The 25,337-nt window shown below is 32.5% G+C and overlaps 3 protein-coding genes across 3 annotated transcripts; 2 read left to right on the top strand and 1 right to left on the bottom strand.

Moving 5' to 3' along the window:
* The first annotated feature begins 3,255 nt into the window (after nucleotides 1-3,255).
* LOC106396811 (probable dual-specificity RNA methyltransferase RlmN) lies at nucleotides 3,256-5,982 on the top strand. Its single transcript, XM_013837305.3, has 10 exons — nucleotides 3,256-3,574; nucleotides 3,657-3,732; nucleotides 3,812-3,909; nucleotides 3,996-4,097; nucleotides 4,174-4,260; nucleotides 4,460-4,576; nucleotides 4,839-4,942; nucleotides 5,050-5,189; nucleotides 5,287-5,423; nucleotides 5,523-5,982. The coding sequence occupies exons 1-10, from the start codon at nucleotides 3,335-3,337 to the stop codon at nucleotides 5,703-5,705; spliced, it is 1,284 nt and encodes a 427-aa protein (XP_013692759.2). The 5' UTR covers nucleotides 3,256-3,334; the 3' UTR covers nucleotides 5,706-5,982.
* A 966-nt stretch (nucleotides 5,983-6,948) lies between these two features.
* LOC106396968 (expansin-A4) lies at nucleotides 6,949-8,738 on the bottom strand. The gene is made up of 3 exons (XM_013837482.3): nucleotides 8,431-8,738; nucleotides 8,028-8,346; nucleotides 6,949-7,590 (listed from the first exon to the last, which is right to left on the bottom strand). Exons 1-3 carry the CDS (start codon nucleotides 8,570-8,572, stop codon nucleotides 7,281-7,283), a joined length of 771 nt encoding a protein of 256 aa, XP_013692936.1. The 5' UTR covers nucleotides 8,573-8,738; the 3' UTR covers nucleotides 6,949-7,280.
* Nucleotides 8,739-10,765: 2,027 nt separating this feature from the next.
* LOC111205584 (glutathione S-transferase T2-like) lies at nucleotides 10,766-12,319 on the top strand. The gene is made up of 5 exons (XM_048755399.1): nucleotides 10,766-10,872; nucleotides 10,930-11,395; nucleotides 11,653-11,754; nucleotides 11,958-12,039; nucleotides 12,135-12,319. The coding sequence occupies exons 1-5, from the start codon at nucleotides 10,766-10,768 to the stop codon at nucleotides 12,317-12,319; spliced, it is 942 nt and encodes a 313-aa protein (XP_048611356.1).
* Nucleotides 12,320-25,337: the final 13,018 nt, after the last annotated feature.

The following is a 25,337-nucleotide window of genomic DNA, read 5'->3' as shown; positions in this document are numbered from 1 at the left end:
TAAAAGACTTAAGTCCTAGACAATATAAAAGGCTGAAGACCTTAGAACAATAACTTGTAAACATGTTTACCAACTGATTAAAATTACGTTTCCAGCAAAGTTTGGGAGTGGAGGACGTTGGTTGCTGTCGAAGATCCTTGATATGTGAAGGGCTGATGCTTTGAAAAGAAGTTGAATGGAGAAAGCTTCGACCGGTGAAGGTGCTGCCAACTAAATTCTTTAAGCGCTGTGGCAGGGGTCTCTAATCTGGGTCATCCACACCTGGGTCCTGTACAAAAATGTAGGTTTGGTTATTCTACAAACATGAACTTGCGCAGAAAAATCAGAGTTAAGATTAAAAAACTTGGAAAAAGTCATAAAAATGAAAAAACTTGAATTAATAGAATAACTATTTTTTCACTTTTATGTATTCTTTGCAATGAAATACATTGAAGACAAAATAGTTACGGAAATAAATATCAAGCAAATGTTAACCATGAATTTAAGTAAATAAATGTATTTGTTACCATAAGTTAGGCAACCTCTGAAGCTCTGCATTTGTGAGTCTGGTCATATCACCATCAAATGCTACGAACCCAGCATATTCTGACCCATCTAACACAGAGAAGTGAACATGAAACCTGCAGAAATCACAACGTCCAAATCGTTCAGTGGTTGTTACTTTACAAACGCAACTAAGATGTGTACTTCTAAGAGACCCAAATAGCGCCAGTCTATGCATGATCACCTGAGAACACCAACATCGTTGTCATTATAGCAAGCTGCATATGTGAGTATTATAATCCGCTCTGAAGCTTTCTATAGAATTTTAAGCAGGAGGTGTAACACCACTCATTAGTGATATCAATACTATCAACTTCACCGGCACAGAGGAACTCCACATATTGTGGTCAAATAGATTAGAGAGCATTTTAGTTTACAGACAAGAATCAACAAAAGACGAAGACTGTTAAAATAGCACATGTGGCCTGTGGGTCAGAGTTAAGGACATAAGCGTTAAGCTCAGCAACAGTGACGGTCTCAACTTTATGTACACCTTCGTATTGAACCAGAGGAAGTAGCGACATCATGGGGAAATTTTTTGTTGAATCCAAAGTTTAAGAAAGTGAATAGGAAAACATGAATTTAGTTATCAGAACAAATAGAGGGATTTAATCTTACTCTTCATAATGATTTTGGCCATCACACTTTCTTTGTCGTAGTGGAAATGGGTGCGTTTAGGATGAGACTACCTGCCATGAAATTAAAAGTAAAAACTTTAGGAGCCACGTCATGAGGTTGATGATTAACATGATTAAGTTGGCCAGAAATCCTAGTACCTCCAAACACCTTAGGCTCAACACATGAGGCCACCAATTTCTCATAAAGGAGAGTGGCCATCCCATCGAACACACTTAAACAAATAGTCGGCCCCTGAAGATTGGTACAGGTTTGTTATTTCAAAATTGATAAAACAACCATATAAATCACTGCATCTAACCAAAATTTCCGAGCAGTGAGGCTTTGACATACTGTGGTAACTAAATGTTAACCACAAAACTCTGAATACTCTGGAGTTCACTATTATAGGTGGTTTTGAACCCCATGACTTCACACACAATATCTAATATGAAACCGTGAATAAGTAAATCATTCCATCGTCAAACCAATGAATTTAATCTAACCAATATGGAGTGAAACTGTGGATAAATAAAACGTTCTCATCGTCAAACCTATGCATAAAATTCATACAAAATGGAGGAAAAGTTTATAAACTGACCTGGAAAGTAGGTGTTTGTGTTGGCGAGTAACATCGTCTCATCATAATTGTCTTCAACTCAGAAAGAAGCAGTTGAGGATTTGCCATGATTGTAACTTCCTTGCAGATTCTTACTTTCTTAGGTATAATTGAACACTGCGAGACGACAAGACGCACAAAGGCGGAGATGGTAAATAGCTATGAGATTCAGGAGTTCTGTGAGACTAATTAATGAATACTTAGTTGAGATCCATGATTGAAGGACATAATGGTGTTAAATAACCGAGAAGCCGTTTCGAATGGGGGATTCGTAAAGCTTGACAGAGAAAATGTAGATGAGAAGACGATGAAAGCCAGAGGTTAAAGAAGAAATCGCTGAACAGATTAGGAGGTTGAGACGTTACAGTGAGTTCATTGTTGATTAGTTTTCTGGAAAAATTGACCGTCAGCTACGAAGGTCGTCGAAGGCGAGAAACCCCTAAGTTTCAATGGGCTTGACAAAATGATGTATAAAAACTCAAACGAAACTTCAATCTAAACAGCAAAATATATGTTAAGCCCATGATAAATTTACAAAGACATCGATAGTTTAAATTTTTTAGCTGTCACGTGTCCAAAAACGCCCATAGATAAGTGATGACGTGGACGCAGGAGGAGAGACTCAACCCAACTTTATTGTGTAAGATAGAGTACGGTTATGGACAAACCGTACAGGTCAAGACTAATAATGGAGAAGTCACTTTACCCAACCGCAGAGAACATGTGTTTAGCCTTTTACGCTTCCTCGTCTGTTGTGGTATCTAATGAAGTAAGTATATACGAATGAGGTTATTTTTCTTCTTGTGTTATAACCACTGTTGTCTCGTACTTTTTTTGTTCTTCAATACATTTGATGTATACAGATTTTCCGTTATCTCCAGTATTGAATCGAAACTTTTAAAACGATACAAGTAAGAATACTATAAGTTAATCAGTGATGATGCACTGCAACAAATTGTCTTGTAATGTCCATAAACCACAATTTAAATCTATAAAAATCTATAACATGTTATACTCCCTTAGTTTCATCATTATAAGTGTGGTTTATAGTTTTTCCACAAATATTAAGAAAATGATTTAAAATTTTGTTTTATCCCTATTTAATATATATATATATATATATTTATTAATTAATGAATTAAAAGTAAACGTAAAAACTCGAAAAATATTTAATATTTGTTTTAAACATGTAAAACGTCACTTATAATGAAACAAATTTAAAAAATTAAAATAACACTTAATATTAAGCGGAAAGAGTATATACGAAGAAAAAAAAATCATACTATATGTAATTTATCGGTTTGATGAGTTTTAATCACTTTTATTCGGTTTTGGATTGGTTAATTCCACTGTTTAGTCAAAGCATCGAGAGAAATCAACATTCAAATTGAACAACGCGTGTCGGCTCTTTCTCCTTCATTCGAACTGCGTGCCGTCTTTTCGGCTTATCCGCTTAGAGACCAAAACAAGCTTCACTTCTTGTCGCAAGAGAGGTTTTAGCCGCAGAAGAAAGGGTTTACGTTTACTCTTTGTGTCTTCTGTCTGATCCTCAAAGCTATGATGACGACAACAACCAATACCATTGCTATGCTTCACAACCTCGTCTTCACTGTTCCCATCTCCCGTATGGTCGTGCGCCGCTACTCCCTCTCCACGACCGCCGCCGCAATCTCAACCGCCGTGCCATCTCTGAAACCGGCCTCATCCAAACCGGCGCGTGCTCCGCACGTGGACTCGCAGGTCCTCCTCGGGATGTCGGAGCCGGAGCTTCAACAGCTCGCTATCAAACTCGGTCAAGTAAAAGATCCAATTTTTTACAAAATTACAAGAACTTGGAAAAAAAAAAAGGTTCTGACTTTAGGGTGAAATTGTTTTGCAGGAAGGATACAGAGGGAAGCAGCTTCATCATCTTATCTATAAGAGGAAGGCTAAGCAAGTTGAAGACTTTAGCAACTGTAAGCAAATGATTTTGGGTTTCTTACTTACTTAGACATGTGTGTAAGATGATTTTAACCAATCTTTGAATTTTGATAGTGCCGCAAACGTTTCGAAAAGAGCTTGTGGAAAGTGGGTATAAGGTGGGAAGATCTCCCATTTACCAAACTGTTACTGCCACTGATGGTACCATTAAGGTACTTTCAACATATAACTAACTTAAACTTTACAATGTTCTTGTTTGATAGATGTTTAAACGGTGTCCATTGTTTTATCTTTATAGCTGCTGTTGAAGCTTGAAGATAACCTGTTGATCGAAACAGTTGGTATACCGGTCCAGGAAGAGAAGGGAATAACGCGCCTCACTGCATGTGTCTCTTCGCAGGTGAATCTGACTATCTTGTTGTGTTTTTGCGTGATTGAGTTTTAAAAAACTGATGTCTTGAAGCTCTCTGATTTAGGTTGGATGTCCACTGCGTTGCTCGTTTTGTGCTACTGGGAAAGGAGGGTTTTCAAGAAACCTTCAGAGACACGAGATCATTGAGCAGGTTTTTTTTTTTCTATTACCACCTCTTGTTTTCTGCAGCTTATATTGAAAAGGAAATCATTATACAGATTTATGAATTGGAGTTTGGTTAAATAGAATACCATAGGCATACTTTGAAGAAGAGTATCAGTGTATTTAGTTGTTTCATCCCCCATTTAAACGTGGCTTTGAGTTTTCAAGTGCGATTTTAAATGTTCTAGGTGTTGGCTATAGAGGATGTGTTCAAGCACAGAGTGACAAATGTGGTTTTCATGGGAATGGGTGAGCCCATGTTGAACTTAAAGTCAGTGCTTGATGCTCATCGTTGTTTAAACAAGGTAACATTTGCCATCTTCCCTTTCGACATGTTTCTTGCTAATGAATGAAGTTCTTGCTAAGTATCTATGCACTGTAAATTCATTCACAATCCAAGACCATTTAAAAAAAAAATCATATTTGACGGATAAGTATGACACTGTAAGTTGTAAACTAGGTGCACTTGATTTTCTCATTTATATCTTGTGTAGAGATATTGAGTTGTACAATAGTAAGATATAGCAGTCACTCTTGTCTCTTGGTATGCTTTTCCTTTACACTCAGGACATTGAAATCGGGCAACGAATGATTACAATATCGACAGTTGGTGTTCCAAACACAATCAAGAAGCTTGCCTCTCATAAGCTTCAGTCAACCTTAGCTGTCAGGTTGCTTCTTCACTTCCTCGTTTTATTTATGTCCTGATATATCTTCTCTCTTTGATTGCCACATCATTATTTACTCATTCCTGAGCTTTTCTTCTGTCAAATCAAAGCTTACATGCTCCAAACCAGAGTCTCCGGGAGAAAATTGTACCTAGTGCCAAGGCTTATCCTCTGGAAGCAATTATGAGTGATTGTCGTGATTACTTTCAAGAAACAAATAGACGAGTTTCCTTTGAATATGCTCTTCTAGGTGTGTTGAGACTTGAGATATAAGCTAACTTTAATTTTTTTTTCTCCCTCGTTTATAACATTTAATTTTCAACACAAGCTGGTAAATGATGATGCAGCTGGAGTCAATGATTCAGTTGAGAACGCTTTAGAACTCGCGGAGCTACTACGTGAATGGGGCAAAACGTATCACGTAAACTTGATACCTTACAACCCTATTGAAGGATCAGAGTACAAGCGACCTTACAAGAAAGCGGTATGTTGATAACAATTAGGCCTGAGCATTATGTCTTTGGTTTGGTCTGTACTTTGGCTGCAGCAAGTCTCTAATCTCTTTAGTTAATGGATCGTGCAGGTCCTGGCCTTTGCGGCTGCATTGGAGTCTCGTAAGATAACAGCAAGCGTGAGGCAAACAAGAGGGCTTGAAGCGAATGCTGCTTGTGGTCAGCTGAGGAATAAGTTCCAGAAAAGCCCTTTACTCGCTGAGACGGATGGTCAAGAGTCTAAGCCAGAGGCAGAAGAAGCTGTTTCTTGTTGATGTCCTGGATTGGACACATCTCCTGTTTTGCCAATTGAATGGCTTTGAAGAGGAGATTTGGTTCAAGTGAAACTTTGCCTTTTGGGTTGGTCAGTGCACTGGGGGATGATGGGACTGAAAAAGTACGATAGAGAAGTGAGGACTTGGCTTTATAGATTAGGCTTATGTCTCTGATGTATATACTCTGGTGACGAGTGAGGAAACTTAAGAAGTGTTATTCAATCAACGGTATTAACAGATTAAATCCATTAAAAAAAATTAAAATTTACTTCAAAAAGCTTACCTGAATTATCATACATCTTCCTTTATGATGCATTTTTATTTTGACTTAGTAGCTTTGTGTATCTATCTTCCATTAAGCTATCTTCTTTGTATATAGACAATAGAGAGAGCATTATGACGCAGTTGAATTTTCAGTAATGGTTAATGTGATTGTTCACTGTTTTGTCAAGAAGAATCAAACTGAAAAAATCATATAACACCTGAAAGTACTCTCTACAGTGATGGGCTTCTTATTTACAAGAATTGAGTATTTAGAAGCTTCTGTGGGTGTTTCGAGCAAGAAGAACATTGTGGTTCCACAGCTTCTGCAATGGCACATGAAAGATTTCACATATGCTATTGAGTATCTTAAGGAATGGATCTATAGCGAGTTACCACGGCCAGGGAGCCTGAAACCCATGGACCACGGTCATGTGATGTTTCAAGAAAAAAAATCAAAAGCTCATATAGCAAAAATGGTAGAGATTCAAACATATATGGCCACGAATTTCGTCATCTATTGTCATTGTAAATGCTATATATCATGTAGAATAGAAGAATACAATGTTTACACAAATACTTTCATGATAAATGCCAATGGAGTGATACAAAACAATTAAAATATGTATAATGGAAGTGAATAATTAACTTTATCTAAATTTTTAAGTGGAGAAGACATGCTCCGTTCATATCACCAAAAGAAAAAGTCCCGAAAAATGAATAGCAAGTGTAGACTTGTGTTACGTTTGCATCAAATGCTGTCGGGAAATACTTTTTTAATTCATCGGTCAAAAAACAGTTCCCACTCATTAAAGGCATTTACACCTATAGCCATTGAATTATTCTTGTTTCTCGTTACCAAATCCTGAGTGGGATCCCCGTGGATCTATCACTAACGTGCATTAACTTCACACTTACTCCTAGAGTAACTCTTTTGTAATTGGCTAGTTAAAAACAAACCAGAAGATTAGTACTAACAGTCTAACACAACCATATTTTAGATTACATGAAATTAAACGTTACAAGTTCTAACTTACAACAACCCAACCATTGTAAAATACTTGAAGTAGTTGCGGGCTGTTACAAAATTTTCTCACAGCCACTTCAACTCCTCTTTCTCACTCTCTCTCCCCCTTCACAACTAAAACACCAAACCCCAAAATAAAATAAAAAAACTAAAAAGGAAACACACACAAAAGTCAAAGATACTATTCTTCGCCATACCTTTCTCTCCTTTCCATATATAAACTTTTGAACCCAAAAAAAAAAAAGCGAAATTAGCGGAGAGTTTTTCTTCCGTCTCGAAACTCGCTTTTAGACCCTGAAATTCTTCCCGACAAATGTTTGACCAAACTGCCAGTTAGAAGGAACAATGTTCCATGAAGTAGAGGTTCTACGGTCACTGCCTGTGACTCGGAAAGAAAGTGACTGACCAACCAAAACAGCGTTAGATTGCCAGTTCTGACCCCAGTTTCTGCTCAAACTCATCCAACCAGTCCGTGAACCTTTCACGCTCGTCCTCACTATGTCTCCTGCTCCCGCCACGTTAGTGATCAAAACCAAGTTGAAGTAACGATGACCGTTTATTGTGAACCTTATCCCTCCTCTCTTTCTACAAGGCACCCTACAAAATCCAAGGACCAACATTTGCTTAACACTCGTCCAATCACTCATATTTTACATGTCAAGCAAAATTTTAGAAAATTTAATTTATGGATTAGTGCATTAGAGAACACCTAATAAACTAAATCCATTAGTTGCATCTTTTCTCATATATAAACATACCATTTTGTTGTAAATATCATACTAGTAATAAAATAACACAAAAATCAGTTTCTAGTTTTTTTTTTTTTTGGGTAATCGCAGTTCCTTTAAATAATCAGTTTTTATATATTCTGATTTAAAAATAAATCCATTTTAAGTGTGGTTTGTCCGAGGCACAATGGAACCAATCCTTTGCACCACTACCTCGCCACCATCTTACTAACTAATTCCCTTTGAACATTTTATGTTCTTGTTAATATTGCAAATGTCCCAAACGTGTAATGCAAGATTTTGTACCTGCGGTATGAGACGGGGACAATGCCGGCGCGATATTGGGCAATCTTGAGGAAGACAGGCATGGCAAGATCGAAGTGGGCACGTGGAGGATTGCACCATCCGCCGTTATCGCTTGCCTGAGCAAAGTTTGGTGGGCAGAAGTTGGTTGCGGTAATGAGGATCGATGGGCTACCTGAGTGGCACCATTGTGGGTCATTGGCGCATTTTAGCTCAAAGCAGGCTCCGCAGCTCATACCGTTGTTAAACAGCGCCGTGCTCAAAGCAGCCGTGTTAGTTCCATAGCCTTGGCTGTATAGGTTCCCGTAACCACAAGCTCCTCCTGTAAACAAAAACTATTTTGTTAAAAAACATGAAATGGTGCATTTACTCTGTTTTTTTGTTCTGTTTATTTTTTTGGACTGACCCATAGTGCCGGAGGCGTCGCTGCCACCGTAGAAAGTGGCGTGTGCAGTTTCCCACGCGCCTCCAGAGTAGACGCCGGGGATCTTGGCGTCGGCGAGGCTTAAAAGGAGAAATGTTGTAAAGAGAATTGCTAGTTTAGCCATTTTGTGTAAGTTGTTAGAAGAAGTGCTCTAAATTACTACGAAGGTAAAGAAGAAGATGAAGAAAGTAACAATAGCGCTTTTGAGCTTGCGCTCTTGCTAAAGAAGAAGAGTTAGGTTTTGTTAGTTGGAGAGATGATGGTGAGGAAGAAGGAGTGAGGTTCGGTATTTATGGAGGGAAGGAAACTCTAAAGTTAAGAGTTAGAGAGACATTGAGAAATATTATTTTCTTTATTTTGATTTCTTTTGTCAAAATAGAGTTTGAAAAAAAAAAATCTATTGCTATTTCTACGTAAGGTGGAGGTAGGTTTGTAACGGTTTTGTCATGTTTTAAATAGATTAAAATCTATTTTTTCACTTACGATAATATTGATACTCAAAATATTTTATCTGATTGTTTTCCTTGGATCTAAAAAGAGTTCCACAGCTTTAAAATATCGAGTTTACTTGTGCGAGGCGTTTCATACTTATGATGAGAGTCTTTGTATTTATACAAATGCATTTTAGTGTTTGTTTCTCTGACCAAATGCAAAAGACATAAAGACTTTTTTGTCTTTTGACTCTTATCGTTTTTCACTTGTTTATTTTACCTGCATTGATAAATCTAGTTCAAAGAAACTGACGTTAGAGCATCCGCATCAGCGGATTAAAAGGAGTTCATGGGCTGGGGTTCATAGGTCCGGAAATTAAAAAGAAAAGTTTTAATGGGTTTAAATCGGTGATCCGTCTCTTGGGAGTGAGCCCGTATGATACGGATTCAAGCCACGCGTCGAACAGGCAGTGGTCACGCGTTATCGCGTCGAATGCGAGAAAAATAGGGTTACGCGTGAGAGGATTCATTTTCTCATCTATTTTCGAAAGCTAGGGTTTCTCTCTGTGGAAAGCGATTTCTCGTGCGACGCGATATCCGGAGATTTTCTCGATCGAATCGACGTCGGAGTCTCTCGTAAACGATCTCAGGTCAGTATCGACTACTTTGACGGTTTGATTGAATCTATTTGGGGTCAAAAGCGTTATCGGTTAATGAAAATCGATTTGGGGGTTTTGATGTAGGGTTCAAAATCGATATGGAGGTTTCGATTTAGGGTTAATAATCGTCATGCGGGTTCCATTTAGCGTTCGTTTATCGGGGATTTGAAATCCATTTGGGGGTTTCTACTTAGGGTTCGAAATCGAGTTTCTGGTTTCGCTTTACCGTTTATTGTGTTCTAATCTTTGTTTTTTCTGGTACAGATGGATCCCGCAGAAGAGAGAAAAGAGACAAAGAGGCGGAATGAGTTGATCAATATGCAAGGATACATGGCAGATTTAGAATACGGGATTTCGACGAGGTGTCCCTGTGGTGGGAGAATCATTGACGAGGTTCGGGGGAAGGACGACTACGACACTCTTCCTGGGAAGCGGTTCTTCACCTGCAAAAAGTACGAGGTAAGCGCTTCTTCTCAATTAAATTATTTCCATTTAATTTTCTTTTCTAACGAGATTCTCATATGTGTTTTTGTTGTTAACAAGGCTGATGGGCTTCATTACCGTCAGCCTTGGGTGATTGGTGTCCAGGAGCATATCGAACGTCTCACTAAGCGTCTGGAGGAGGTTGAGTTGGTGATCAACTGGATCCCGGAGGTCAATAATCAGATTGAGAGGCTGGAGGTAATGTGACTTCCATTTTTTTTGTTTAAAATTTGTAATATTTTCCTTCTTTTTTTATTAACGGACTAACACATTGTGATTGTTGTTTCCATGTCCAGGCAGAGGTTAAAGCCCTCAATCGGGAGGTTGATAACCTCACTGGGCAGGTTTATAACCTCTCTGTGCAGGTCGCGGACTTGGAGAAGCTATGCTTCGACTGAAAACAAAAGGTAACACTCAAGCTTAATTTGAACTGAACTATGTGTGCTAGGTTGAGTTGAATTTGAAATGAATCTTGATGAATGGTTGAGTTTCAACCCCGTGTACTTGTGTTTTGGCTGGTTGCGTAATCAATTCGGCTGCTAGGTAGAGTTGAATTAGAACTGATTTGATGTTTATTGAATACTCTATGTGTAGTAGTTGTAGTCTAAAAAACTTTAATCAATGTTTGGTAGTTAGACCCACTTTAATTTTTTGTCCTTTCAAAGCAAAAACTAGTTTAAAATCATAGGCAATCTACTTCTGAAAACACAAACCAAAGTTTAAACCCATTTATCGAAAATCAAAATGGATCCTTTTAACTTTAACTCTTCCGGGTTGGTTAACCTAATAGCCTCTCAGAGCAGTCAAACAATAGACTTAGGGTGTTCAGAGGTTCCTAAACCGGCGTCAAAGTGAAAGTGGACAACCAAAGAAGACGTTGTCTTGATCAGTGCTTGGTTGAACACCAGCAAGGATCCAATCGTGAGTAACGAGCAGAAGGCAGGTACGTTTTGGAGGCGCATAGAGGAGTATGTCAATGCTAGCCCTCTGCTCATTGGCTCCGTTCCTAGGGAGTGGAGTCAATGTAAGCAGAGGTGGGGAATGATGAATGAGCAGGTCTGCAAGTTTGTGGGAAGCCATGAAGCCGCTCTGAAGGAGCAAGCGAGTGGCCAAAATGAGAATGATGTCATGAAGGCTGCCCATGACATCTTCTTTAATGACTATCATGTCAAGTTCAGTCTGGAACATTGTTGGAGGGAGCTTAGGTTTGATCAAAAATGGAGATCACACCCATTCTCGAAAGATGGTGCAAAGGAGAAAAGGAAGGAACCGGCGGAGGAGGTACCTGCGGAGGAAGATGTTAGGCCTCCTGGCGTTAAGGCTAACAAAGCAGCCAAACGCAAGAAGAACATGAATGACGCAGCTTTTGATCAGGTAGAGAGCATATTAGCTGCCAAAAATACTATATCCAAACAGAAAATCCTTGACTGTTTGCTAGCAAAAACTGAAGATACACTTTCTCCACAAGAATTGTCTCTTAAAAATAAACTCATTTCTGAAATGCTTTGATTTGGTCAGTGGGTTAATTGCATTAGATATCTGTGAATTTTTTTAATGAATTTTTTAGTAGGTTAATGGTTGATATGAACTTGATGGCATTTGATATTTGCTGAATATGTTTTGGGTTGTAGGTTTGCAGGTCACGGGTTGCAGTTGGTGGATGTGTGCGTGTGGACGTGTTGTCAGTAGGTCTCGGCTTCTTTGGATATGGCACGCATTTTTCGGATTATCAGGTACGCATTTTTCAGATTACCAGGTACCCTCAACGATATCAATGTTCTTGATCGGTCACCAGTTTTTGATGATATTTTACAAGGTCGAGCACCAAAAGTTAAGTTCAAGGTCAACAACCACACTTATCGTATGGCCTACTACCTTACTGACGAAATTTATCCAAATTGGTCAACATTTATCCAATCCATCCCACTCCCTCAAGGTCCTAAAGCAGAGCTATTTGCCGAACGTCAAGAATCCACCAGAAAAGATGTCGAACGGGCTTTTGGAGTATTGCAATCAAGGTTTGCAATAGTTAAAAACTCAGCTCTACTATGGGACAAGGAAAAGATAGGAAGGATTATGAGAAGTTGTGTCATATTGCACAATATGATAGTAGAGAATGAACGAGACGGATATACCCAAATTGATACATCTGAGTTCGAGTCAGGAGAGTCAAGCAAAAGTTCCAAGGTGAAAAGGAGAACAAGTTTTAATATCGGTAATATGTTAGGCGTTCGCAATGAAGTTCGAGATTCAGAGAAACATCATCTTTTGAAAGCTGATTTAGTTGAAAATGTATGAAAAATTTTTGGTAATGTAGATGAATAATCTTTGTATGTTCATTAATATTCTTAATGTATTGAATAAAAACTTTTCAAATATTTTAAAAACTAAAAACCAAAAAAAAAAATTATTATTTTATTCCTATGAATCTCTTCTTCAGGTTCACTAATACATATGCACAAACGATAGAAATTCATCACTATTCATGGTTCCATCAAAAAATATTAAAAAATTCTTATGAACTCCAAGAGAGAGTTCATTGATGCGGATGCTCTTAGTCTTTAGCTGTTTATCATTTTTATCAATCTAAATGCAAGACTTTAGTTTTTTTTTTTTTTTTTTTTTTTTTTTTTTTTGATATCCGTGGGGGATCCTAGGCGGTAAGCCTAGACTAATCCCCACGAGGTCTTCCATCCGGACACGCACGGTTATAGGCGGGAAGGTGGCTAAGGCGACTCGAACCCAGGACGGGCACTCCAGCTGGAGTTCCATTACCACTAGGCCAAGAGCTCTTGGTTATGCAAGACTATAGTTGACCAAAAAGAATAATGCAAAGACTAAAAGAATTAACTTGATGGAAATATTTTGTTATGCTTACCATCGAGTTAATTCTTTTAGTCTTCCCTTGGTCGATGGATGCTAGTTTTATTCATTTATCCATGGTTATAAAAACATCACACAGTGAATGTTAGTTTTTTTTTTTTTTTTTGAAAAGGAAACGTTAGTTTTATTCATTTATTGGTTATACAAAAAGCGAGGTTTTCATTACGAATTGGGACAAGAAAAAAAAAGGATTTGGTATGCTTAAAAAACAAGTTGCAGCATCAATCACGAGCATATTTTGCTAAGCTTAACAGTAAACACATTGTTTCTTAACCTTTTTTGGTCATAAACCTCTTTTCTATTTTCATGCATAAGCCACTGCAACAAGTTTGAATTTATACATGATAAGCAGTCAGGGCCGTGCTTGACCACAAGCTGGTCAGGCATATGCTTGGAGCCAATATATTTATAAGCAATTTAGGGGCCAATTTGACAAGAATCTTTGATAGTTTAGTGGTTTAGCATGCTTATACATTGGTCAATGTCATGTGTTCAAACACCATAATACTAGTTTTGGGGCCAAAAATTTTTTCCTTGCTTCTAACCTTTAAAAAGTCAGGCACGGCCCTGTAAGCAGTTGCCGCCAGTTGAGTTATTCCAATTGCCTTTCCATTTGAATATCTATCTCTCAGTAGCTTTCTACCGATTGCCGCCAGTTATTTACACCCACATTCAAAATATTTCACTTCCAAGTATAGACAGAGACTCACTCCCACTTTACATAGAAGAAGGTGCTTTTTTTTTTTTTTATCAAATCGAGTTTCAAACAGAGAAAAAAAAAGTTAAAACAAATAAATAAATGGAGGACCCACATCGCCCGCATTCATCGGCCCACCTATTGCGCCGTGCATTAGCGGTACGTAAAGTGATACAGTCCTATTTGGTCAGTCAATGTTTTGTGTCATGAAAATTGTCAAAAAATACATTAAAGAGGAAGGCTTTCCATTTCTTTTAGTTCCTCACGTGAGAAAAGTCAAAGCTTCATATCGAGTGAGTAGAGAATCAAGGATGTAAGTTCATATTAGTATGATTAATGTATAGCTTATGTTTATGTAGTAGCTACGTTTATCTGACTATGCCTTTTAAAAATATTTTATGCAGAAACACGTACAATTTAATTATGGTTATGTTTGCTTGTAGTATATATAAATATTCTCTTAGAGCTAACGGTCATCTGTTAAATTATACATATACTTCCTTAGTTTAAAAATTTTAGAAGTAATAGATGAATTTTTAGTTTTAAATTTCGATACTGCACTTCGATGAATTTTAAATTAGCTTCCGTAATTTTGCTACACAAACTTTCACTTTTTCTTGTTGAATAAAAAACATGCACACTAACGCACTTCAAGTATTTAACCTTTAGGCAATCGGCGCGCCAACATCATCAAAAACAGCAACCTAACAGTAGTATAAAATTATAATGTATACTATGTATCAGTTTCAACTTTTCAAGGTAGTATGGTTAATTGCCATACTAAACAGCAATTAATATCAATAATCATCAGAGGTTTTTTTCTAAGTGATAATTGGGAAATGGGAAAATAGTTAGGGCATCTCGGACCCATACATATTTTTTCTTCTATAATTCTCACAAAAATAAAATAACTCTATTAGATGATAAGTTTTACTCCAATAGTTTACTTTACAGAAGAGAAAATAGAGGGATTTCACTTTTTCACTCTATATTTGGAGTAAAAAAATAAAATCCCTCTATTTTATTTTCTATAATAGAGTAACTCTATTATAGAGTAAACCGTTGGAGCAAAATTTACCCTATAATAGAATTACTCTATTTTTGTAGGAATTATAGAGGAAAAATAGGTATGGGTTGGAGATGGTCTTATGGTATCTTCAACCACACTCTATTTTTCGTTATAAAATAAAGTTTAGAGTTAAAATGTTCCAATGATATTCTATTTTTTAATCTATAATAGTGTAAACTTATTTTTTATTTTATATATAGAGTAATTTTTTTATTTTTTGTTCATCATTCTATTTTTCACTTTAAAATAAAGTATCATTGAAATAACATTTAATTCTATTATATAATTACTCTATTTAAAAAAAAATAAAAATAAAAATAGAGTAAATGATCGAAGATCTTAAGGAGTGACAGGTTGTCGAGGAGCATTAAGGATTGTAATATATGGCGATGACAAGGCATATCTATGCACCAACCAGATCTTCTTATATCGACCACGTCACTCCAAATCTTATTTTTTACCACGTCGGCCCAACCTGTGCCAGCTCTCACCGTTTTGTTCTGCACTTGTAACCATTTGGCCACGTATCAGAGAAGAATTAAATCATCGGTAGCTAAACAAATCCATCTCGAGTTTCTCTTCTTTTTTTAACCTTAAGTTTAGAATGACACGCAGATCAAGAAAACACAACGTAAATCAAACAAATCGAACAAATACAAATCTAACTGGTTAAGCTAATTTATTAAATTAGTGTATTTAACCAAATGTTAAAAAAAATTATAAATTAAATATCTAAAACAAAATACAAATTCTTATCAATTTTTTTATTAATTTAATAAATACAAAAAAATTTAAACATTACAACAACAAAAACCGTAAAACAAAAAAGCCGTAAAACAAAAAAAAACTATCATTCTAATTAATATATTAAATTCATTAAAATGACAAAAAGTATTCTATTTCCCTTTAATTATTTTTATAGTCCAAATTAAAATCCAATTAAGATCCAAATACGTTAATTAAGGCTGGACATAAAATCCTTAACCTGAATTTCGAACTAAACCCGGACCGAAAAATTGACTTGTACCAAGTCCAAAATGTAAAAAATACCTGAATGAGTTTTGTAGGGTGTTATAAAACATATCCGAACCAAAAATGTTATTAACTGAACCCAAACGGGTCAAAATCTAGAAAATATTTGAAAAAATGAGCTGAATGTCCAAATTATTATATAAACAATTATTATTATTATTATTTTAATTAAAAAGAAACATTTTTTAAAAACTTATTTAAAAAATATAAAATCTGTTAATGTGTTATATGTTAACAAAAAGTGTTACAATATATATTAAAGAACAATATATATATACATAATACAATATATTTTATTTATAAAAATATAAAGCGATTTTAAAATAACCTTTTGATTTATAAATATATTAAATTAAAATATAAATTGTTAAATAGCTTGCATGAATTCATTAAACTATTTATATAAAATATCATAATATAACAACTACTTTTTTGTAAACAATATTACTTATTTTATTTATGTTAATTGTTATCAATAATATAAATAAAATAACTATAGTTATATATTTTAGATGATACAAAATAATATATATGTAAAACACAAATATTTTTATATATTTTTATTAGTAATAGTAGGTAAATTATTGTATGAAAACAAAAAACTATAATAAAATATTAAAATATATTTAAAGAGAATATGTGATTATTTTTAAATAAAGTAATTTACCTACACATTAATAAGTTATTGTATTTTTAAATAAGTTAACAATAAAATAATATAAAACATTAATAGAGAGAGAGAAAAAATATGCATGCATGTGATTGGTTTTCAGCATGGTTTCAGTCTCTATTTTTTTTCTCTGCAGATTAAAAAAATAAACACTAACATTAATCTGCATCCAAATCTTTAAATATTTTATAATTAAATTTTGTTCTGTATTGAAAACATTGAATGAAAAATAAAATGCAGAACAATCTGCATCATAAATGTACTGCATTTAATCTGCATTTGTACTAGCTTCGAATGGCATTCAAATCAAAAAAATGCATATCAAACTCTAAATGCAGATCACGCAGAACAAATGAAGATCAAGCAAATCACGCAGAACAAATGCAGATCTAACTGATTTAATTTATTTATGAAATTAGCATATTTGACCAAATGTTTTTTTTTAACGACAACTGATTCATTCATTGATTAAGTCACATACAAGAGTTGTTCATACATCGATCTTACATCAAAAATAAACAGACTTAAACACAAGTTTTTAGTTACAAAGCCAAACATTAAATAGAAACGATGAAGAAGTGAATTTCTACGATGCTTTGGATACCGAAGCCTTACTCGCCAACCGATTGTAAACCGATTTCTTTCCTTCTTCAGAATCAACCCCAAAATAATGAAATCGTCGTTTCTGGCCATCATCTTTTTGATGAGATTACACGGTCTTGTAATATTATTGATGCCAAACATTATTTGCTTTTCCATTGATGCGTCAAACCTCCATGAATATAATATGCCCGGGTCCCAAATCCGCTCATCAAAACACAATAACACACTTCGAGATTGAATATCAATCTCATTTGTTAATTGAAGTCTTGGATACCGGGCATCGCAAAAGATAAAGAGATCCTTCACGGAAATTAATGATTCGTTGCGGGTGAAATCAAACCATCGATATACTCCCACAAAGAACCTTGAATGAAACGTCTCCATAACCGGAGGAAATTGTCTAGATAGATATGCAATATACCTTTTTGAAAAAATAGTAATAAATACAAGAGAACAAATTCTAAAACAAGATAGTTTCCATGACCAAATGTTAAAAAAATAGTTTTGTAAGATAAATATCTAAAACAAGAGGACAGATTCTTACAAATTATTTTTATTATTTTAATAAATACAAGGAAATTTAAACATTATATAAAAGGTAAATACAATTACAACATACAATAACGCTAAAAGATTTTTTTTTCCATATTTGCAATAATTCCTCTGTTGTTTACCATAAAATTTTCTTGTCCGATTTTCAGCTTTTCCAAATCATTTTTTTCACCCCTAGAACTAGCATTTCCAATCTCTGCATGGTTTGGGTCGGAATGGGTTATTACGGTTGTAATTATTAGGATTTACTTAGGAAAACCAACTTTTTTTTATTGCATTGTTTCGAATGTTGTCGGGTTTGGGTCATATTTCTATTTTATAAATATAATTAAGTTAAAAAATTGTTTCGATTCGATTTAGGTTTAAAGTTAGAATTCAAAAAACAAAAAAAAACTCTAAAAACCGCCTATAAACTCGAAAAACCCAAAAAAATATTATGATAATCCAGGTTTTTAATAAGTTACAAGTTATAAATTATATATTTATATATAAGTATTTTAAAATTAAAAATTATTAGTGATGTCTAAACTGAATATATATTATAATATTCAGGAACATTTGTATAGAATATACTGTATAAATAAGTAATATATGTTTCTTACTAATTTTATAAATAAATTTGTCTAAAGAACTACGTAAAAAATTAATCAAGTGAATTAATGTTTGGTTTAAGTAATATATGTTTCATATTCATTTTATAAACAAATTATAAAGAAAATTAATGTTTGGTTTAAAAATGAATCAAGTGAATTAAACAAAACTATTGATAAACAACTAATATTAAACTGAAAAAATAAATCAAACGATATTGCATGCAGATTTGTCTCCATCATGCTGTCCAACACAGTTCTTTATTTATCTACAGATCTATAAATTAGTTTCCAAAATTAATGTTCATAATAATTATTATATTTAAACTAAATATTTATTATAATATTCACGAAAATTTATATAGAATATACTATACAAATAAATAATATATGCTTTACATCTTTTTATTAGCAAATTTGTCTAAAATAAATTATTACTTAAGATAACAAATGAAATAAACTATTTAACTATAATTTTAAAGGAGTTCATTTTTAGTTTTAAAATGAATTAAATGGGCTAACTGAAATTATTAATAAAGAATCAATGCTGGAAAAAATAAAAAATAAATACATAATTTGTCTCCTGCAAAATACCCAGCACATTTTCCCCTTTAATTGCAGATGAGTGATTTACTTCCTAAAATGAATCTGCATGCAGATTTAACTGGATTTTTTTATTCTGCATTTAAAAAGATGATTGGAAAACAAATGCAGAACTATCTGCAAATTTAATGTTCTGCATAAAATCTGCATCTTCATCTGCATCTCATTCGTAGCATATTTCATTCAAAGCCTTAATAAATCCATCTAGAGTTTCAATCTAAACATAGAATAAAACAAACGGGAGATGCATAAAACTTGTGTTTTATAAGCTAAATTTATTGCAAAATTTTCATATTAACAAAATTGTTTACGACGATAGATTTTGGATGGTGATTCAACTAGAGATACGAAAATGTATTTTCTATTGAATTGGTGAAAATGTAGCAGTTGCTCCAAATTGATCACAAATGCAATATTTTTTCAAGTAAATTTACGTTTGTACTCCGTGTCCAAACATACATGAACTTGCAATTGCATACTTGGTAGTTGTCAAATTAACCAAAGTATGCACATGCACACATAGTCACATAGAAGCTTAACTGCTTAAGAGGCCTTCCCTTTCGCATCATGAGAGTAAAAATGCACCTGCATGTGAATTATGTATCTACCACTCGTCTCCCAACGAATTCATGTCTTTACATTTATTTCGTTGCAGAATTTTATATATATACATATGCGCTTCTACCACTTGTAAAGTGAGTTAAGATCTAAATGTAAGAAGGTATCCTACGTTCTAAGACAGTATATAATGGTCGTATGAGTTTTTTTTTCTTCTTTGTTACTATAGTTGTATGAGTTCAACATCTTAATTTACACTTTTTCACAATCACTATCATCTTTTTTTTTTTTTTTTGTAAACATCATCTTATTTTTCTTCAGTCGATTAATTTAATACATATACAAATTTTATTTCTACAATGATTTTGTTTAATAAAATTTAAGACTTTAATTTATATTATGATTTCTTTAAATTAATTCCTATATATTAATTTTAAAATTGATTATAATTTAACTAAATAATTAAAATTTAATTATATTTTTATACTTTTTACTATTTTCAAAATTAATATTATTAAAAAAATATACAACGACATATTCGAGTTCGTAAAATATTTAGTTAATAAATACCAATTACTAGTTTAACTTTTCTAAAGCAATTGTTATGAACTCACAAACAAATATCAAGTCATTATGTTGTCGGTTTGTATTATACTCCTTCTATTTCATAAAAAAGTCATTTAGACACTTTCACATATTAAAAATGAATAAAATACATTTATGTTTTTTCATTTTATCTATTTAACTAAAGTATCTGAGATAAATAATTTTATTTATAAAATCAATGCACTTTGTAACTAATATTAAACTGAAAATAATAATAAATTGAACTGAATTCTAAAATGGCACTCTTTGCCTAACAGGAGAAAAAAATGTTAAACCAAACATTTTGTTAAAAACAGAAGAAGTATGTACATCCAGTATATGAATTAACAAAAGCTGTGCGTTTTGCTGTACAAGCAAATTGCATAAACGGTGTTTGACAGCGACTACATATTTTGTAATGGAATTTTTCGGGGCCAAATTTTCGGGGCCAAACTATATTGCCATATTGGGACTCAAAAAGAAATTGATTCCTTTGAAACGATCACGTGAGGTCGTTAGAAACAAAAGGAAAACACGTCGTGTAGAGATTGGAGGTATTTATATAAAGAAGAAGATTTCGTGGCAATATGTTTTTTTTTAACTGGTTGGTCTCTATCAAATTGTTTAATTTAAATTTTTATCTACAACTATATAACTTACCAATATTATTTTAATTAATTAAAAAAAAAAGTAGCTGCATGAACCTTATCTCCCAAAGCAAAAAAAATATTGCTAGAATTTTTTTGTATTTAATTTCTACACTTACATTAAATACAACTATATTCAAAAAAAAAATCTACAAACTAAATTTTATAGTAAAATTTTACAGTTACATCCTTGACAATCATCCCATTAAAAGGGTTTTGAGTTCTTTATGATCTTTCGTTCTAACTTTCAGAGTATTTATGAATGGTTAGTTTTATCTTTTATTAAAATTTTGATTTTTTATTCAAAAATGTAGCAACATATTTTCAAAATTTGTTTCATTTTTACTTTACCGTTTTATAATTAATTATTATCAGCACTTTATATATTTCAAATTTACTAATAAAAATAGATTAGATTTATAAAGAAACACCAAATGTATATATTTTTAAATGACTCACCAAAGCATTCTGAAATGAAAATTATTTTACTTTATTCTAATTTTTCTAGATCAACATAGAATTTTCAAAAATTAATATTTGCATGATTTTCTTTATCAACATCATTTAGATGAAAATAATAATATAAATTTTGAAATTAATTAGATGACATTAACACCTATAATTTATTTAAATACATAATAACAACATGTTAAAGTTACTGATTGGTTTGTAAATAACAAAAATAAAGAACTGAACAGTGGTTTCCAAATTTTAATAAATATTGTTTAATTCTGTAAATTTTGAAGAATTAAAAAATAAAATATCATTGAAACAAAAGATAAAGCAAAATGTGAAAATGAAATATTACTGGAAATGGTCTTAGAGCATTTTCAATACGGATTTTAACATGAAAATATCTTCAATCTAGCCAGTGTAAGTATTTATAAATATTAAATAAGAAAAATTTAGCTCTAGCCTCTAAATTTTAAATCATGGAACTAATTTAAATATCTCTGATGGTTTCAACTTAAATTGCCTATAATATCTCCAATCCAATATTTTACCAAAAAAGTATATAATTTATAACTTTGGCTATCTAAACTGGCATGACCTCTTTCTTAGATTAGCAGTTGTTGTCGACAAAAAAAAAGATGATGTTAGTCTTTTGGGTCAATAGTTGGTGTTTATCTATGATTAATCATTTTAGCGTTAAAAAAAATATTTTGATAATATTGGTCAATACTTTTAATGAGGGTGTTAGCAAGTATTGAACAAAATCTATTTGGAGAAATCTTTTGAAAGCTAACCACAGTAAGTTTTCCACCGACAGATTAAGGAATTGGTGGACTAGCAACGAACTTAAAATAATCAGAGATTTACCAATGTATTAAAATATGAAAATAAGTGATTTACTTTTTCAAATCACAAAATGAAATACAAATTTACTTAAATCTATATTTTAGATTTATTAAAAAAAATTTATACAATTAAATAACCTGGATTTTTCCAAGTGTACATACTCAAATGGAACCTTTACTCAAATGGAACCTTATGCTTATATTAGTCCAAATACTCAAATGGAACCTTTTTTTTTTCCTCAAATGGAACCTTTTACGTCAAGTACTTGCATCATATATTCATATATATGTTACGTTAATTTAATTTTCATGTTTTATAATCATTAGTATAATTTATGTTTTTCAATTTATTCAGAGTTAAAAGTTTTAGAATTTCATGGTCTTCACTAGTTCTTTAACTATGCCATATTATAATAACTCTTGTTAGTCCTTCGCGCAAGCTATCTATTTTGATGTTCTAACAAGAAAAGAATGAGAAAACGTTCAACAAGGCCAATCACTCATTGTTTGAAAAAAAAAAAAAAGCAATCACTCATTTTAAATGAAAACCCTTAATTTAAGCTCAAGGGATTGGACCAAAAAGGACCATTGCTAAGTTTATGTCTTCCCTTTGCATGCATCGATGTCTCGCACTCATAGTTATTAGGCTTTACGCAACACCCTCTTTTTGCCAAAGATTAGATCCCAAGTTTTGTCACGCAAAGCATCATTCAGAATCCTATATTTATTATGCTTCACCTTTTTCTTCTTCATTTCATTGGATTCCTACATAGGATTTATATTTGTACTAAATACATTTATTTCAATCAAGATATCTATTTGTACTAAATACATTTGTTTCATTCAAGCTTTGACCATTAATTTGTGTATTCTAGGAATGATTGACCCTTAAAAGCACATATATTTAAGTATAATCTTGTTACTTTTACTACAAAGTATGAGCACGTACGACGGTGTTGCTTAAGAAGAAAGCCAAGTTATAGAGTGTATATATTCATTGGGTTTATCTTGATAAAGTACATTTAGTTAGGTTCATGACTCCATATATGATCAATACTATTAAATTAGAAACATGACCTATTGATATAGATTTAGTCCAAAAAATAATCCTATAATATATACTTATAAAAATAAACCATAATAATTTCTAAATGTATCTAAATATATATTTTGTAACCACTACTTTAATTCTTTAATAGTAGGAACCCACTAACAATAGCTAACAAGTAAAACTGTCGACGGATATTAGTTCCGTAACATACATTTCTTACAAGTCTACAACCCTCTATAATGCATATCATCCTAATATTTATACAGCTAACCCGTAAATTGATTAAACCAAATTGGGTTATGAACTTTAATATAGGCTTTGTTTTTTTTATATCGTTAAGGAACCTGAAAACTATGATATATCTAATAACCTTAAGAAATTGGATTACACTATTTAAATTACATATCTTCAGCAACAGAAATATTAATACTTCAAATTATAGTGGATATTCTTGGTTTAATTTTTTTGTAATATAAATTATAATATTTTTAGTGACTATAAATTAAAATATAAAATGAATTTTATGATATTTTTATTTATAATATTTATTTTTTTAAATTTTAAATACATTTAGAAACAATTTTTACATTTATTTATCTACAACCATCCGCAACCGCAGTTGAAACAATTTATAACGTTTTATGATCATTGTAAAACGCGAACAATGCTATCTTAATAGAACTATCAAAACTCAGTTGAAGATTTTTTTTATTTATATTATACAACATAAAGAGGATAATAACAAATATGATGTATTATTGGGTGATAGAAAATAATATAAAATATTTTTTCATACCAATTAGTTTCACAGGTTTCTTGTGGATTTTCTTTTATTATATTTTACAACATATATATATACTATCATAAAATTATAATAGATAATTGATAATAAAAATGAACTAATCCAAATCAAACAATTAGTTTTGTTAATAGATTCATAATCTACAAATCATATCATCTTTTTTTTTTTATAAAAACTAAAAATTTAACTTCCTATTTATATTACAAACAGATTCTAATAATATAACTAAAATGATAATTGAAAGTTATGTATTGGTTCAACCAGTGGTTTAACTGGTAAGTCGGATTCTGAATTTTAGCGGGTTTTATTTAATCTACAAAATCATATCATCTTTCTTTTTATAAAACTAAAAATTTAACTTCCTAATTAGAATACAAAAACATTCTAATAATATAACTTTTAAAAAATTAATAATTAAAAAGTATGTATTGATTCAACCACTGGTTTAATTGGTAGCCGGGTTCTAGGTTTTAGTGGGTTTTTGTAGGTTTTACTGTATTATTAAATAATGAGTTTTTCTTAAAAATCAAATCGGATTACATACCGGATCATCGGATTTACCGATTCAACCGCGGATCTGGATCGAATTTCAAAACACTGGGTATAAGTGTATAGTTATGCAATATTACAAATTCAATAAAATTATCAAAACCTCTTACTAATGGTTTAATTGGTAGCCGGGTTCTAGGTTTAAGCGGGTTTTCGTAGGTTTTACTGTATTATTAAATAATGAGTTTTTCTTAAAAATCAAATCGGATTACATACCGGATCATCGGATTTACCGATTCAGCCGCGGATCTGGATCGGATTTCAAAACACTGGGTATAAGTGTATAGTTATGCAATATTACAAATTCAATATAATTATCAAAACCTCTTACTAATGGTTTAATTGGTAGCCGGGTTCTAGGTTTTAGCGGGTTTTTGTAGGTTTTACTGTATTAAATAATGAGTTTTTCTTAAAAATCAAATCGGATTACATACCGGATCATCGGATTTACCGATTCAACCGCGGATCTGGATCGGATTTCAAAACACTGGGTATAAGTGTATAGTTATGCAATATTACAAATTCAATATAATTATCAAAACCTCTTACTAATAATTTAAAAAAATGGTATACACATATATGATTACAAAAAACATAAAAATTAAATTTCTAAAAAAAATTAAGGGGTTTTTGCCAAAACTAACCCACAACTTGATTTTAACCCCAAACTTATACCCAAACTTGAATCAAATGCAAAACTAACCTAAAAGCCTAGTGAAATTACAGCTCAGCCCCTTGTGACCAAACAAAAAAACAGAAGCCATTTTTACGAATATAGCCCTAGTAAATCGTCTGAGTCGTCTGAGATGTTGGAAGTCGTCTGGACGACTGAAGTGTAAGTCGTGTGGTACCGGTTTATTTTAAAAATAATTTATAAATCTTGTAAAAAAATATTTTGATGCGTGAAAAATAAAAATCAAGTAATTATAAACAGTTTTAAGTGATATAAATTAAGATATGATAAAATTGATTTGTTTTGAAGATAGATGAGTGGAAGTAGTGAATCATGAAATACTTTGGTTTAGGAGTTTGGCAAACATATGTTGTAGTATTGTATGTATTGTTAGGGTTAGATTTTGGAAAACTAAAATGCTTTTTCAAAAATTAGTTTTCACCTATATGTGTTT

The sequence above is a fragment of the Brassica napus genome, chromosome C4, assembly GCF_020379485.1.
Source record: "Brassica napus cultivar Da-Ae chromosome C4, Da-Ae, whole genome shotgun sequence".
Lineage (NCBI taxonomy): Eukaryota > Viridiplantae > Streptophyta > Magnoliopsida > Brassicales > Brassicaceae > Brassica > Brassica napus.
Note: the sequence above shows the minus strand (reverse complement) of the source record. Positions and strands in the feature narration are given on the sequence as shown.